The 15,456-nt window shown below is 41.1% G+C and overlaps 1 protein-coding gene across 1 annotated transcript in view; it reads right to left on the bottom strand.

The window, feature by feature from the left end:
- Positions 1–302: 302 nt before the first annotated feature.
- Positions 303–15,456, bottom strand: part of LOC115892929 (zinc finger protein 133-like) — a 28,964-nt gene continuing 13,810 nt past the window's right edge. Inside the window, 4 exon segments of the mRNA XM_030915730.1 lie at positions 303–974; positions 977–2,221; positions 10,953–11,048; positions 11,541–11,667. Coding sequence (XP_030771590.1) covers positions 475–974; positions 977–2,221; positions 10,953–11,048; positions 11,541–11,661 — 1,962 coding nt within the window. The 5' untranslated portion in view covers positions 11,662–11,667 and the 3' untranslated portion in view covers positions 303–474.

A 15,456-nucleotide genomic window follows, 5' to 3' on the forward strand; every position in this document is an offset into this window, starting at 1 on the left:
GAGGAGAGAAGCAGGAAAGGGGGCTGTCAGAGCCAAGGGATGGGGGTAGCTGCAGATGGAGCAGGACTAGAAGAAGTCACATTTTCTGGAAGATCCCCTCCCTTCCTGTGAAATCTCTTTACATAGTTCCTAGATTTTCTCCCCATACAAAGGACCAGTCTTTCCAATAAATCTACAAATGATTTGGCTCTTGTTTTCTGAGGAAATGAATTCCTGTGGAATAGTGGCCTTAAGGGTTTCAGATGTCTGTATCATTCCTTATCCCTGTTATAGATGAGTGAATGAAGGACACAGGCACAGTGACAGATGTATAAAGAAGCCACGTTTATTACAACCGAAGGCCACAAAACATGGAGAAGACTTAGTGTGGGGAAAGTAAACAGTTAAATGTCCTTTGACCACTTACAGAATGCATTTCTCTATTTCATCAAAGTGTCAACATTCTGACTGTTAGTCCTTGTCCCCATCTTTGCTTCAGAGAGAGTATAAGGAATCGGAAGGTTGCCCCGCACACGGCTCAGGGTCAGGATGCAGTGGCCGTCTGTGGTGGACAGACTTGGTCTTCCTGTGTCTGCTGAGGTGAGACTTGAAGCTGAAGGCCTGCCCACACGTCTTGCACACATACGGCTTCTCCCCCTTGTGTGCCATTTGATGTAAGGTGAGGTGTGACTTTTGGAGAAAGCCTTGGCCACACTCTCTGCACACACAAGGCTTCTCTTCCAAGTGAGCCCGCTTGTGTGTGATTAGAGCTGACTTATTGCCAAAGCCCAGTCCACACTGCCTGCACATGTAGGGCTTCTCCCTCGAGTGCTTCCGCTTGTGCCTGATGAGACCGGCCTGGTGGCTAAAGCCTCGCCCGCACTCCCGGCACACATACGGCCTCTCCCCTGAGTGCGTCCTCTGGTGTGCAACAAGGTTTGACTTCTGGCTGAAGCCTCGCCCACACTCCCCACACACCATGGGCTTCTCCCCGAGTGCGTCCTCTGGTGTCTGATGAGGTTGGATTGCTGGCTGAAGCCCCGGCCACAGTCCTTGCACACAATGGGCTTCTCCCCTGAGTGTATGTTCTGGTGTCTGTTGAGGTGTGACTTGAGAATAAAGCCTCGCCCGCACACCCCACACACATATGGCTTCTCCCCGGTGTGCGTCCGCCTGTGAGAGATGAGGGTTGAATTCTGGCTGAAGCTGTGCCCACACACCCCGCACACGTAGGGCTTCTCCTTTGAGTGTGTCCTCTGGTGATTGACAAGGGTGGTCCTCTGCCTGAAGCATCGCCCACACTCCTTGCAGGCGTAGGGCTTCTCCCCAGAGTGCGTCCTCTGGTGGGAGATGAGGTTTGACCTGTCGCTGAAGCCCAGACCGCAGTCACTGCACACGATGGTCTTCTCCTCCAAGTGTGTCCTCTGGTGTCTCACGACAGCCGACTTCTGGCTGAAACCTTTGCCGCACTCCCGGCACACGTAAGGCTTTTCCCCGGAGTGTGTCCTCTGGTGTATGATAAGGTTTGACTTCTGGCTGAAGCCTCGCCCACACTCACTGCACATGTAAGGTTTCTCGCCGGAGTGTGTCCGCTCGTGTATGATTAGCGTTGACTTCCTGTTAAAGCCTCGTCCACATTCGCTGCACACTATCGGCTTCTCCCCCGAGTGCGCCTTCTGGTGTCTGGCCAGGCTCTTCTTTAGGCTGAAGCCCTTCTCACATACCCCGCACACGTAGGGCTTCTCCCCTGAGTGTATCCGCTGGTGACTGAGCAGGTTTGTCATCTTGCTGAAGCTCAGTCCACACTCTCCACAGTTGACTGTTCCAAATCCTAAGACTTCTATCCTCTTCAGCAATTTGTCTGTTTCCTCAGGGTTCCCCGTCGGAGCTGGGCTGGCTTCTAACTCCACCCCTCTGAGGCTGTTCCGAGAGGTGACTGGCTGCCTCTGGGGTGGCCTGGACAACGCTCCCAGAGTCCTTTTCTTTGTTCTTCCAAACAAAGGCCTGGCGCCTTCTCCCCTGGGACCTTCTGCTTGATCATTCCAGGGTCTCCCCTCAGAGGCTTGTTGCTGCTTCTGTTCATCCCCTGGGCCCGGATCCCCAGGCTGGACGTCACCTTCTGCACACAAGCATGTGAAGATCCAGGGGGGATGATTACACAGCACATGCTGCATGGGGAATTTCTGACTGGAGAAACCAGGAGGGCAGAAAGGACCGAGGTAGAGTTCTGGCTCTGGATCTGCTGCAGAGAGAAAAGTGTGAGTCACAACTGAGTTCTCAGTGGGCAGCCTGAGCAATCAGCTTAGTCAGATCCCCTAGCTTTCAAAACACTTATGCCTTAAGTGCCATCCAATTGGGACTTCCTTTACATGGCCTACTCTCCAGCCTACCACTACTTCTTACGTCTTCCATTGCAATCCAGAAAACCCACTGGTAAGACCTGTTCTACCTATCAGACTATACAAGCATCCCTGGCATTTTTGGGTGTGTAAATAGGGCCAGTATGGAACAGTTCCCCTTCACCTTCAATACAATGAATTATCTTCTAACTCACAACCACCCACACTGAGATAAATCACGTCCACAAGTACTTTTTTCTTTGACGGAAAGATGTCTAACACTAGGACCCATGTGGAAACATCCTTCCTTATTTCCCTATGAGGACAGGGGGATGGATTGAGAAAGCAGTTATTTGGAGTGAACAGAAGCCCTGGTACAGGGAGGAGCATGAGAGGCTGGTGAAACAGTATGTGACACATCCGAACTGCTGTCTCCCCACTCAAAAAAGATTGGTTAGATTATGCCAGAATTTCTAGGAGGCAGTAGGCTTTCAGCAACAGACAACACAGAGCCTATGCCCCCAGTGACTTAAAGGATGCTCCCTCCTAGCACCCCCAACCCATTTCCATAATTAGTATAAATAAAAGGTTCCCCAAAAATCAGTGTAAAAGAAGAAATTTCTACTTATAGTACCTCTTGTGTAGGAGATGTCAACATTGATTATATTGTTTTATCACAACAGGGTCTAGTCAGCTGAAGGCAATCAATGACCAGGCAATAAGAGTAACCAGGTAGAGACCTCAATGGATGTACCCGAATGCTTTTTTCTTGACCAATGAACAATCAAGCTTATTAAAACTGTGTACACAACCACATTCCAGAATTATTCCATGCTACACAAAACGTTACTTTTCAATCCTAATTACAATGAGCAGAACCACCTTTTCCTAATACTTAAAAATTCCTGACTCTTCCTACTCAGCAAACTGCCTCAGTGAATGTCTTCCCTTCCGTATTTCATTGCCTGGCCAGCAAATAAGCTCAACTTTTCTCCTTTCAGTAGCTCTGGTGGCCTTTACCTCAGGCTTTGATGACAGAAGGGGGAACCAACAATCTAACCTGATGCCACCCTCTCCCCACGCCAGTGCTGAGGAGCTCCTGCAGAGAAAGCTTGCTCTTCCAGCCCTTGTACTCAGGACAGGTGCCCGGTGGTCAGGTCCCTTTCTCAGCAGTAAATCCTAGCTGCTTTCACTGAGTTCTCACTAAGTGTTTTGGTTTAATCTAGGTTGTCTGAGGTTCCACAACTCATAACTGATTTTGTGTTTCTATTTCTGGCCAGCAACTTCCTTGAGATTATGGAAACTTGAGTTGGGTTGTTGTCAAATTTGATTTATTGGCTGTTTTGTTTCTCTTGAATATGACAGGAGAAGGAAGCAACCGCTCATATCTCCTTGGCTTACCTTCATACATATTAGGGCACAGTCATGTCATGGGTAAGTAGGTCTTTCAGCAGCAAAAGGAACTCCTGTGTCTGTCCTGAGTTAAGCACAGTGACTATGATTTTGACACAGGTAATACCTCCCACCCACCCTTATAAGAACCAACGCTTCTGGTATGTCGGCTTATTACAGCCCTAAGTGCTGTGCCTATTTGTAAAGTGGCAGGCTTTTATTTACACAAAATGTATTTCAGAATTATAGAAGCGCCTTCAGATATATCTCAATTCAACATGGTTTTAACATTTATATGGAGTGACAGAAGAAAAACAAAACTTTAATTCTCCATTAGTCAATTTTTTCAGTTGGTCACCAAATCTGCCATTCTGTGTATACACTAGGAATATTTAGTCTGAGGAGAAATTTTAACACAAAATATTACCAGGTTAATTAATTTGCTTATAAAGTATTTTAAATCTAAGGTACTCCTGTACTGATAGGTTTGTAGAGACTAATGGGTACTGACACAAATTTAAAATTTAAAAAATCGAGAGGCCGGGCGCTTAAAACTCGAGAATAACAAAATTAAAAAAAAATCAGGCCAGGCGTGGTGGCTCACGCCTGTAATCCCAGCACTTTGGGAGGTTGAGTCGAGTGGATCACTTGAGGTCAGGAGTTTGAGACCAGCCTGGCCAACATGGTGAAACCCTGTCTCTACTAAAAATATAAAAACTAGCTGGGTGTGGTGGTGCACACCTGTAATCCCAGCTACCCAGGAGGCTGAGGCAGGTGCTTGAACCTGCGTGGCGGAGGTTGCAGTGAGCTGAGATTGTGCCACCGCATTCCCGCCTGGGCAACAGAGCAAGAGTCTGTCTCAAGATTAAATAAATAAATAAATAATAAAATTGAAAATTGAACTCCTAATGATTTAAATATGCCAGTTTCTGCAGGAAATCTTTCTTGCTGCAGCTGAAGCTCTGGCTCTGAAGAAAAAAGTTTAGCTGTGAATTAAGCCAGGCACCTTGGTTATTAGGTCACACTACAAGAAAGAAATGTGAGGCACTCAGGGCTTATAGACCACAGTATGTAAATGACCTTACTAGCTGGTATGTAACTGTAAAGGGTGGAATCAATATTTCAAAATAAGATGAAGCCTGTAAATTAGACACATGCAATTTCTTTTCCCTTACTTTATCAGTGTAAATATAACATTAGCATAATATTCTAGTGATATGAAACTTAGTTCTGATATGTAGGCTTTCTCAAAGAAAGTTTAATCTAAACTTCCAAGACTAATATATAGGTTCAGCATCCCTAATCTGCAAAGTTCAAACATTTGAAAACCTTTAAGCACCAACATGCAGCCACAAGTTGAAAACTCCACAGCTGATCTCATGTGACAGGCCGCAGTCAAAACACAGGCACATAAAACTCAGTTTATTCAGCATCCTTAAAGGAAAAATATAATTACCTTCAGGCCATGTGTATGAGGTGTACACAAAACATAAATGAAATTCCTGTTTAGACTAGGGTCCTATACCCAAGGTATCTCATTATGTAGTTGGTAATATTCCAAAATGCAAACCAACCCACCAAACAAACAAAAAAACCCCCCAAAATCTGAAACACTTATGGTCCTAAGCATTTTGGATAAGGGATACTCAACCTACACTGATTTTAAAAATCAGTATATTGCATTCCTAAATATTTAAGATTAGGCAAATGTAGATATATGTGTCCAACTAGTATCTTATAATTTACAGACAGTGCCAGAAATTATGTGAATGTATAATTACTTTACACAAAGTAAATACCAGAAATGGCATATTTTTCAGGCAATTTTTAACTTAAGACTGATTATGTTGTTTTTCAATTTCTAAGATCTCTGTTAGGAAATCATTATAAGAATAAATATTTTTGTTAAAAAATTCAAAAACAAAACTATAAAGTGTTCCCATGCAATAATTTTACTTGTATTTTTGCCTAAACTAATGAGATCAGCCTTATGTTAATTATTTGAAACCGAAACTTAAAACTTTAAATACCACCTATCAACACTATATATGCTTAAAAACATGTACAATTATTTAGCTTGCCAATAAACAGAAAAAAAAGCTTAAACTTGACAATAATACTGGTAAGTAAAAAAGAATTATAACTTGGTATATTTCTGTCCTCCATATGAAAAATAACTAATTTTTGTCTTCTGTATACTCAACTTAGAAATACAAGCTCTATTTTTACTTCACCAGATTTTCAATTTCTCATTCTTTATTTTTTAAATTTTTTACAGATAGGATCTCACTCTGTGGCCCAGGCTGAAATGCAGTAGTACAATCATAGATCACGCAGCCCAAACTCCTGGGCTCAAGCAATCCTCCCTCCTCAGCTTCCTGAGTAGCTGGGACTACAAGCACAAACCATCTCATCCTGGCTAATAATAAAAAAATTTTTAGAGACAGAGTCTTGTTACATTGCCCAGGCTGGTCTTGAACTCCTGGCCTCAAGTGATCCTCCTGCCTTGGTCTCCCTCAGCCTCCTGAGTAGCTAGGAATACAGATGCAAGCCACAGCTCCTGGCTTTAATTCTCATTCCTATGCTTCTGTGTTGCCTCTTACCAGGCTTCTTGGTCAATTTAAATAACAAGGATTATTCACTTCAGGAGGGTATATAATTCTTCATAATTATAGTAACTCCTGTTACTTTTAAAAAACTAATTAATTTTTAAATTGACAAATAAAAAATGTATATATTCATTGTGTACATTTTGAAATACATATACATTGTGACATGGCTAAATTGAGCTAATTAACATATGCATCACCTCACATACCTATCATTTTTTGTGGTGAAAACACCTAAAATCTACTCTTAGTGATTTTCAAGAACACAATATATTGTTATTAACTGTGGTCATCATGTTATACAATAGATCTCTTAAACTTATTCCTTCTATGTGATAATCCTGTGACCAACATCTTCCCCAACCACTCCCATCCCCTCGTAACCACCATTCTATTCTCTGCTTCTATGAGTCCAACCTTTTTAGACTGCACATATAAGTAAGATTGTGTGGTATTTGTCGTCTGTGACTGGCTTATTTCACTTAACATAACATCCTCCAGGTTCATCCATGTTGTTGCAAATGACTCTGTTACATATATTGAATTAGCATTCTGATCAATGAAACAGCCAAGAAAATTCAATGCTTTTCTTGTAACTAGCCTATTTTGAGGATTCTGGTATTGCCTGTCTTAAATCCAAGTCCCAAATATAGAATAATGAAACTGTTAAGATGTATTTTACATCTAGAACAGTCTTCTTCCCGTTACACATATATTTTAGGTTTCCAAGACAGCTTCCTGGGCAACCACAATGACTTGCTCCTTGGATTGTATAGCATTTTTTTTAATGTGCTCAACATCGTTGTGAGAGCTGCTGTTTTCCTTTAAATTAAAACAAGGATTAAAAACAAGAGACAAAAAAGATAGGTTTTACTTTAAGACAATGATAGGTAAGCTACTTGTTATTAATACAAATGTTTCCGTAATTCTATACTTTTCAGGTTGAGAAAAACACATATTTGTGTAAATGTACAAAGGTTAGGGTGTACAGCATTTTCCCAGCCTCCACCTGCCAATTCTAAAACGAACACACAGGTCAGATAATGCCCCTACATCCTCTCCTTCTCTGTCCAACATTCCCTCCATGTCCTTGGCTAGACCTATCTCCATTGTCCCTTGAAAGGAAGATTTCTGTAAGATTCCCTCAAGTAGAGACAGCTTCTTCCTCTTATATCTCAAGCATTACAGAGTGGGATGAATGTCCTTGTTTTGTAATGTGGCTTCCACACCAGTACCTACCATACTTCTTTTAGGATCATCCACAGGCCTCCTGATTTCACATATTGCCTTGAATATTTGATCACACACCAGCCTCACATCCTCTCCACACCAGTACCTGTCAGCACTCTCAGGGTGCTCCACAGGGCTGAGCCTCTGGCTAAGACTCCAACTTCTTAGCAACACTGACCTCACCTGTACTGTGAATGCTGTTCACAGACACTGCACAATCTTCACATTCTCTCCTGTGCACATTCCCTTCTCTGACACAGCCTTTTCTTCTATCTTCTGACTCACTTTGCTCAAGCATCATGGGCACATTGGTTCCTGACCTTATTTGGGGCTCCAATCCATGACCTTTCAGCTTATACACCATCATACTTTACTCCTTCATACAACTGAGATCCAATGGACTTATATATCCAACTGACCTTTTATGGAACTATAGATTCAGTGGAGAGTCTATGAAACCACTATGGTGCTCTCACAAGGATGCTGTTATGGGCTGAGTTGTGTTCCCCACAAATTCTTATGTTGAAGCTGTAACCGCTAATGTGACTGTATTTGGAGACAGGGCCTTTAAAGAGGTAATTGAGGTTAAATGAGGTCGTAAGGGTGGGCCCTAATCCAACGGGGCTGGTGTCCTTTTAAGAAGAGGAAGAGACAACCAAGATGTGTGAGCATACAGAAAGGGCCATGTGAGGACACAGTGGGAAGGCAGCCATCTGTAAGTTCAGGAGTGAGGCCTCAGAGCAACCAAACCTGCTGACAACTAGGTCTTGAACTTCTAGCTTCCAGAACTATAACTAAATGAATTTCTGTTGTTTAAGCCACCTGGTCCATGTTATTTTGTCATGGCGGCCCAAGGCGACTAAAACAGATGTTTTACTCCTTTGCCCTGACCTTCCTTCTTTCCTAGCGCTGTAGTAAAACACCGACTCATCGGCCTCAGTCAACCCCTGAGCAAGTCTCATGAAATTTATCAGTTATTAAGTAAACAGGAGAGACCAAAGTCCCTACTAAAAGTTAGCACCACTTGGTTTGACAGCAAATGCAACACCAGCCACATGCTGCTGCTTAAAAGCAAAACACCCAAATGATATTGTTCTCATTTTAAAATAAAAGGATGAACAACAAAACACCAAAAGTATGCACAAGAAAGACTAAAAAGACTAAAGAGAAATGCTAAGACTAAAAAGAAATAAAGAGGAAGTTCAAGGAAAGAATAGCTCATGGAACTAAGAGAATTTCAGTATTAAAAACTTCATTAATGAGTAAGATAAAAATATCCTGAACCTTTATATACCTAATAGAACAATAAAGTAAAATAAAACACAAAAACTTAGAAATAAATGGAGAAGTTGATATAAATTACAAGGACTGTGGAGAGTTTTAGGATTCCTTCTAACAGATGAACGGTAAGGATACAAGCTAGTTGAAAAACAGCAACAATTTATATTATGTATGCTACAGTCCCTCAACTCGAAGACAGAATTAATCAATTTAATAAAAACAAGAGGAGAAAATTTCTTACCCAGAAAAAGAAAATATATACTTCTGTGCAAACATTTATAAAATTGTCAAAAGAATTTTAAAAATTAAAACACATATATAGTTTCTTAAAGTTATCTATGCCTCTGTCTTTTAAAAATAATGCAAAGTAGGATGAAAAATTCTCAGCAGCTCCTTGTCCAACCCTCCCCAATTCTATCCCCACAGAGGTAACCACTAGTAATGGTGTAACCACTAGTAATGATAAGTAACAACAGACTTCTATGTTCACATAAACACATGGATATATACTCTTTCATACACTTCTCTGTTTAACAGCAAACTCAACTGCAAAAAAAAAAAGTGAAAATAACTTTTTCACTTAATAAGGTATCCACTTAGTGTCTGATTTAAAGAAGATACAGTAAAATTTGATTATATTTAGTGAACAGATAGGAAATCTCACCACAAAGGAAAGTGTAGTAAAAGTGAATGGAAATTGCAGAACTGAAAAATAAGTGAAATGAAGGATTCACTGGCCAGAGCTTAGCATATTGGAAATGACAAATGAAACAGTAAACCTGAAGACCGACGAACAGAAATCATCCGGTCTAAAGAACAGAGAGAAAAAAAGATTTAAAAATACGCAAAGGATCTATAACCTGTGGGATTATATAAAAAGGACTAATATATATGTGCCTATAGTCCCAAAAGGGGACAGAGAGAATCAGGAAGATAAAAACATGTAAAGGAAGAATGTACTTAAGGCAGTCGCATCACTGTGAAACTGCTGAACACCAAAAGTCCGGCGAAAAGTAGCCAAGGAAATAAAGGTAAATTATGTTCATGGTGACTTCTCCATTAGAAACAGTGGCAGGCAGAACAATGGAATGTTATCTTTAAAGTGCTGAAAAAATAACCAGTGTAGAATTCTACATCTAGTGAAGATACACTTCAAGAATGAAGGCAAAATAAAGACACTTTCAGAAGCAATAGAGAATACATCGCCACCGGCACCATGAGAAGTGCCAGATGAAGTCCTTACGGTTCAAGAGAAATAATACGAAAGGTGAACTCAGATTTTCAAACAAAAAAAAATAGAAAATGATAAATTACCTGGATGAGTTAAAGACTATTTTTTCCCTTAATTAAAAAAATACATGGTAGAAAACAAATCCATGTGAGTATTTAAAACAAACATTTTAACATTGTAATAAGGAGTGTATAATACAAATGACAACTATAGCACAAAGGATGTTGGGAGGAGGGGGTGATTGGAATTGTGCAATTGCAATGCTCTTCCATTTTATATTTTACCCAGATTAAGTATTACGAGAATATAAAAAGTTAAGGCTATGTATTATACTCCCGTAGAGCACGGGCCAGCAAACTTAAAGATAGTAAATAGTTCAGGCTTTGATGGTTAAGAGCCAAAATTAAGGATATTATATAGATAGTTATATAACATTATAAAATGTAAAAGCCATTCTTGAATAGCTCACAGTCTTTTTAGAATTCCATTTCAATTTCTCTATTGGCTTTTTACATTTCTTCCTTCCACTGGGTTTGCCTTCTTTCTTTAGGCCACAGTTATTTCCCTATTCTTGATGATCTTTTTTAAAAACAGTAACAAGAGAAAGAAGCCCATAACTATGAAAGAGAACTGAGTGAGCCAGAGAGGAGAAACGCAGTGGGAGGAAAAACAGCTTCCTAGTGGAGGAAGGAGACAAGAGACACCAGGAAAGCCCCATCCATACTCGAATGAAGATGGAGATCTGGAAGGGAGGCCGTGTCAGGCAATCTAAACAGCAGCCCAGGAGGTCAGGGGAACAACTTTCCTCCCCAGCACCTGAGCAATGCCCCCTCTCCCCCAGTCCTGAGCTGCTGAGCTCATGTCTCATTCACCCAATGTTTTCCCACTCACCTGGACAGGTAGCCGCTGAACAGTTTTTCTCCTCTCTCCAGGTCTCTTTCCCTTGCTCCAGCTGGGTGATGAGTTCTGGTTTAGAAAATGAAATTCCTGCTCACAGGAAAAGAAAATAAGGTAACTAGGTTATGGGCTCAAGAGCCCATTCAAGAACTCAGAGCCAAATAGCCTAGGAAACTTCAGAGGTAGTACAAAGCCCTGAGTTGGAAGGGGTGGGTGGGGCTCTCAGAAATGGAAGGGATGAGTGGGCAGCGAACTCAGATGAGAGTACACTGATTCTATTCCATGCCAGGTAGATGAACACCCCCTCTCATTTAAAACAAGTTAACATAGGATGAGAACCCCAGTCTGAGAAAAAAGGGCTAGAAATGCAGAGCAGCACACACAACACACATATGTACACACACAACAAATCTACTCATTTTCAACTCTGCAAAATCAGACCCTCCCCGGGAAAACAGGAATAAAATGTCGTTGCTTTTTAGTCCAACCCAAAGGTCAAGTAACAAAGCAAGATGGCTGCTTCAAGCATAGCCTAAAATTCCCAGCAATAAGAATGGGAATCCTGACAGATATCAGGCTTACCCAGTGAGACCAGGTTGCTGTAGTTCTCCAGCATCACCTCTCTGTACAGAGTCCTTTGAGCAGGGCTCAGCAGCCTCCACTCATCCTGGGTGAAATCCACAGCCACATCCCTGAATGCCATGTGTGCCTGTAACACAAAACCGAGCTCTGCTCACTCAGAAGCCAGCCTTGCCTATGGCTGGGTGAGGGGCAGGAAGAAGGCTGCCATGGGGGAGGCAGGTGAGATATCAAGATCCCTGCCTTTGACAGTGACCCTGGTGCCATGTGTTCCAAGACTTTTAAATCCCTATCTTTTAAATACTTTTAAATCTCTATCCAGCCAGTGGCATTTGTGAACCCATACAGTCAAGGTCCTGGGGGGCCATACAGGGTATATGTGCACAAAGTGGAGTCCCTACATTTTGGGAACTTTAAATCTAGGCAGACAGAAGAGCAAGCAACATATAAAATGTAAGCAACAATAAAGGACAACAGATTTTCTGAGTTTGAAGAATTTAAAAGATCAAATAATCCACTCTAACTCAGTAATTCCTCAAAATCCTATGGCTTGGCTTTCTCGGGCCTGATGGTCACAAGCAGAGAGTAGTGAAGTACTGGAATCATGGTGCCTGGGTTTCAGACCCACCTCCGCCACCAACTAGTATCCCAGTTTTCTTACCTGTGAAATGTAGAGAACAGTTCATTAAACTTCCAGACACAGACTGTGAGTGCTCACCATGGAGCTTCTTGGCCACAGTCCAAAAATTCATCTTTGCACCCTATTCTCATGCCCCTGCCCAGTTTTATTGTTTTAATTTTCTTAGCACTATTTCCAAATGGAGGACAAACGGGAATAGAGATTAGAAAGGGTTTTCTAAGACAGGGTCTGGCAACTTGGTCTTGGAGAATGGGTTGGAATCAAGGGAAGAAGAAAGTGCTAGGAACTACAGATGAGGCATGTGGGGAGCAGGGACAAGAACATTATGAGCAAAGGAAGACAAAGCCAAAATGTAGGCAGGGAGGGCTCCCTAGGAGGAATAAAAGCCACCTACTGGTAGAATCCAGAACTTCTTCATCACCTCACACTGAAACACCAACTATTAAACAGTAACTTCCCATTCTTTCCTCCCCCTAGATCCTGGCAGTGACCATTTTGCTTTCTGTCTCCATTATATATGTGGTTATTCTATGTGGCTACAATAAGTGGAATCATATATGTCCTTTTGTGTCTGACTTATTTCACTTAGCATGTCTTCAAGATTTAGCCATGTAGAAGCATGCACATAGAATTTACTTCCTTGTTAAGACTAAATAATACTCCATTGTGTGTATATACTACATTTTGTTTATGCATCTGTTAATAGACATTTGGTTTGTTTCTAGCTTCTGGCTATTCTTCCATGCACATGGTTGTATAAATATTTGTTGGAGTCCCTTCAGTTCTTTTGGGCATACACTCAAAAGTGGAATTACTGGATCAAACAGCAATTCTATAGAAACCACCATACTGTTTTCCACAGCAGCTGCACCATTTTGCATTCCCACCAGTAATGCACAAGGGTTCTATTTTCTCCACATCCTTGTCAACACTTACTGCCTTCTAGTTTTGGGGGTTTTTTTTATAGTAATAGCCAGACAAATGGGTATAAGGTGGTATCTCATTGTGGTCTTCATTTGTATTTTCTTAATGTGAGCGATAGTGAACATCTTTTCAGGTGCTTATTAGCCACATGTATATCTTTGCAAAAATGACTGTTCAAATCCTTTGTCCATTTTTAAGCTGGAGTGTTCTTTTATTGTCGTTAAGTTGTAGGAGTTTATATATTCTAAATAGTAATCCCTTATCAGATATGTGACTTGCAAATATATTCCCTTCCTTTGATGAATGAAAGTTTTAAATTTTGATGAAGTCCAAGTTCGCTATTCTTTTCTTTTATTGCCTATGTTTTGGTGTCATTTCCAAGAAATCATCACCAAATCCAATGTTATAAAGATGTTCGCCTATGTTTTCACCTACAAATTTTATAGTTTTCACATTTATGTTTAGGTCTTCGATCCATTTTCAGTTAATTTGCATATATGGTGTTAGGTAAGGGTTCAACTTCATTCTTCAGCATATAAATATACAGTTTGCCCAACAGTGTTTCTAGAGTATAGTCTTTTTCATATTGAATGGTCTTGGCACTCTTGTCAAAAATCATTTGACCATATATGCAAGGGTTTATTTCTGGGCTCTCTATTCTCTTCTATTAGTCTATAAGTCTGTTTTTATGGCAGTACCACAGTTTGGGTTACTGTTGTTTTGTAGTGAATTCTGAAATCAGGAACTGTAAATCCTCCAACTTGGTTCTTTTTCATGATTGTTTTAAGTATTCAGCGTCCACTGAGATTCCATATCAAGTTTAAGATGAATTTTTCTATTTCTTAAAAAAAAATTTTTTTATAGGGATTACATTGACTCTGTAGATTGGTTTGACTAGTATTATTATTTTAACATTTTAACGGCCGGGCGCAGTGGCTCACACCTGTAACCCCAGCACTTTGGGAGGCCGAGGCAGGTGGATCACCTGAGGTCAGGAGTTCAAGACCAGCCTGGCCAACGTGGTGAAACCCCGTTTCTACTAAAAATACAAAAATTAGCCAGGTGTAGTGGCAGCGCCTATAATCCCAGCTACTCGGGAGGCTGAGGCAGGATAATCGCTTGAACCTGGGGGATGGAGGTTGCAGTAACCCAAGATCGTGCCACTGCACTCCAGCCTGGGCAAAAGACCAAACTCTGTCTCAAAAAAAAAATTGTTTTCCAGTCTATAAACACGTGATGTCTTTCCATTTATTTACATCTTCTTTCTTACAGCAGTATTTTGTAGTTTTCAGTGTATGTCTTTCATCTCCTTGGTTAATTCCTAAGCATTTTCTTCTTTTTGATGCTATTTTAAATGAAACTGTTTTCCTCATTTTCTGTTAGGATTGTTCACCGTTAGTGCATAGATATGCTACTGATTTCTGTGTGTTGACTTCATATATTAGTTCTAATAGGTTTGTGTGTGTTTAGTCTTTAGGGTCTTCTACATTTAAGATCATACCACCTGAAACTGAGATAACTTCACTTTTTCTCGTTCAAATGGCATTTGTTTCTTTTTCTTGCTTATTTTCTCTGGCTAACACTTCCAATACTCTGTTGGCTATAAGTGGCAAAAGTGGGCCTTGCTGCCTTATTGCTGACGTTGGAGCCTTGAGTCTTTCACCATGGAGTATGTTAGCTGTGAGATTTTCATATATGGCCTTATTATATAGTGGTTTCCTTCTATTTCTAGTTATTTTCTATAAAAGGGTGCTAAATTCTGTCAAACACTTTTCTGCATTGAGATGACCATGTGTTTTTTTTTTGTTTGTTTCATCTGTTAATGTGATATTTTATATGCATTGATTTTTTTTGGGGGGGGGGTGGGGGGGACAGAGTTTTTGCTCTTGTTGCCCAGGCTGGAGTGCAGTGGCACGATGTCAGTTCACTGTAACCTCTGCTTCCTGGGTTCAAGCAATTCTCCTGCCTCAGCCTCCTGAGTAGCTAAGATTACAGGCACGTGCCACCATTCCTGGCTAATTTTTTTGTATTTTTAGTAGGGATGTGGTTTCACCATGTTGGCCAGGCTGGTCTCGAACTCCTGACCTCAGGTGATCTACCCACCTCGGTCCCCCAAAGTGCTGGGATTACAGGCGTGAGCCACCGTGCCCAGCCATATACCCATTGATTTCTGTATGTTGAACAATCCTGCATTTCAGGAATAAATTCCACTTGGTCATGGTGTATAATTCTTTTCAAATGCTGTTGAATTCAGTTTGCTAGTATTTTGCTGAATTTTTTTTGCAACAATGTTCATAAAGGATGTAATTTTCTTGTAGTGTCTGTCTGGTTTTGGTATCAGAGTAATGCTGGCCT

The sequence above is a fragment of the Rhinopithecus roxellana genome, chromosome 13 (assembly GCF_007565055.1).
Source record: "Rhinopithecus roxellana isolate Shanxi Qingling chromosome 13, ASM756505v1, whole genome shotgun sequence".
Classification (NCBI taxonomy): domain Eukaryota; kingdom Metazoa; phylum Chordata; class Mammalia; order Primates; family Cercopithecidae; genus Rhinopithecus; species Rhinopithecus roxellana.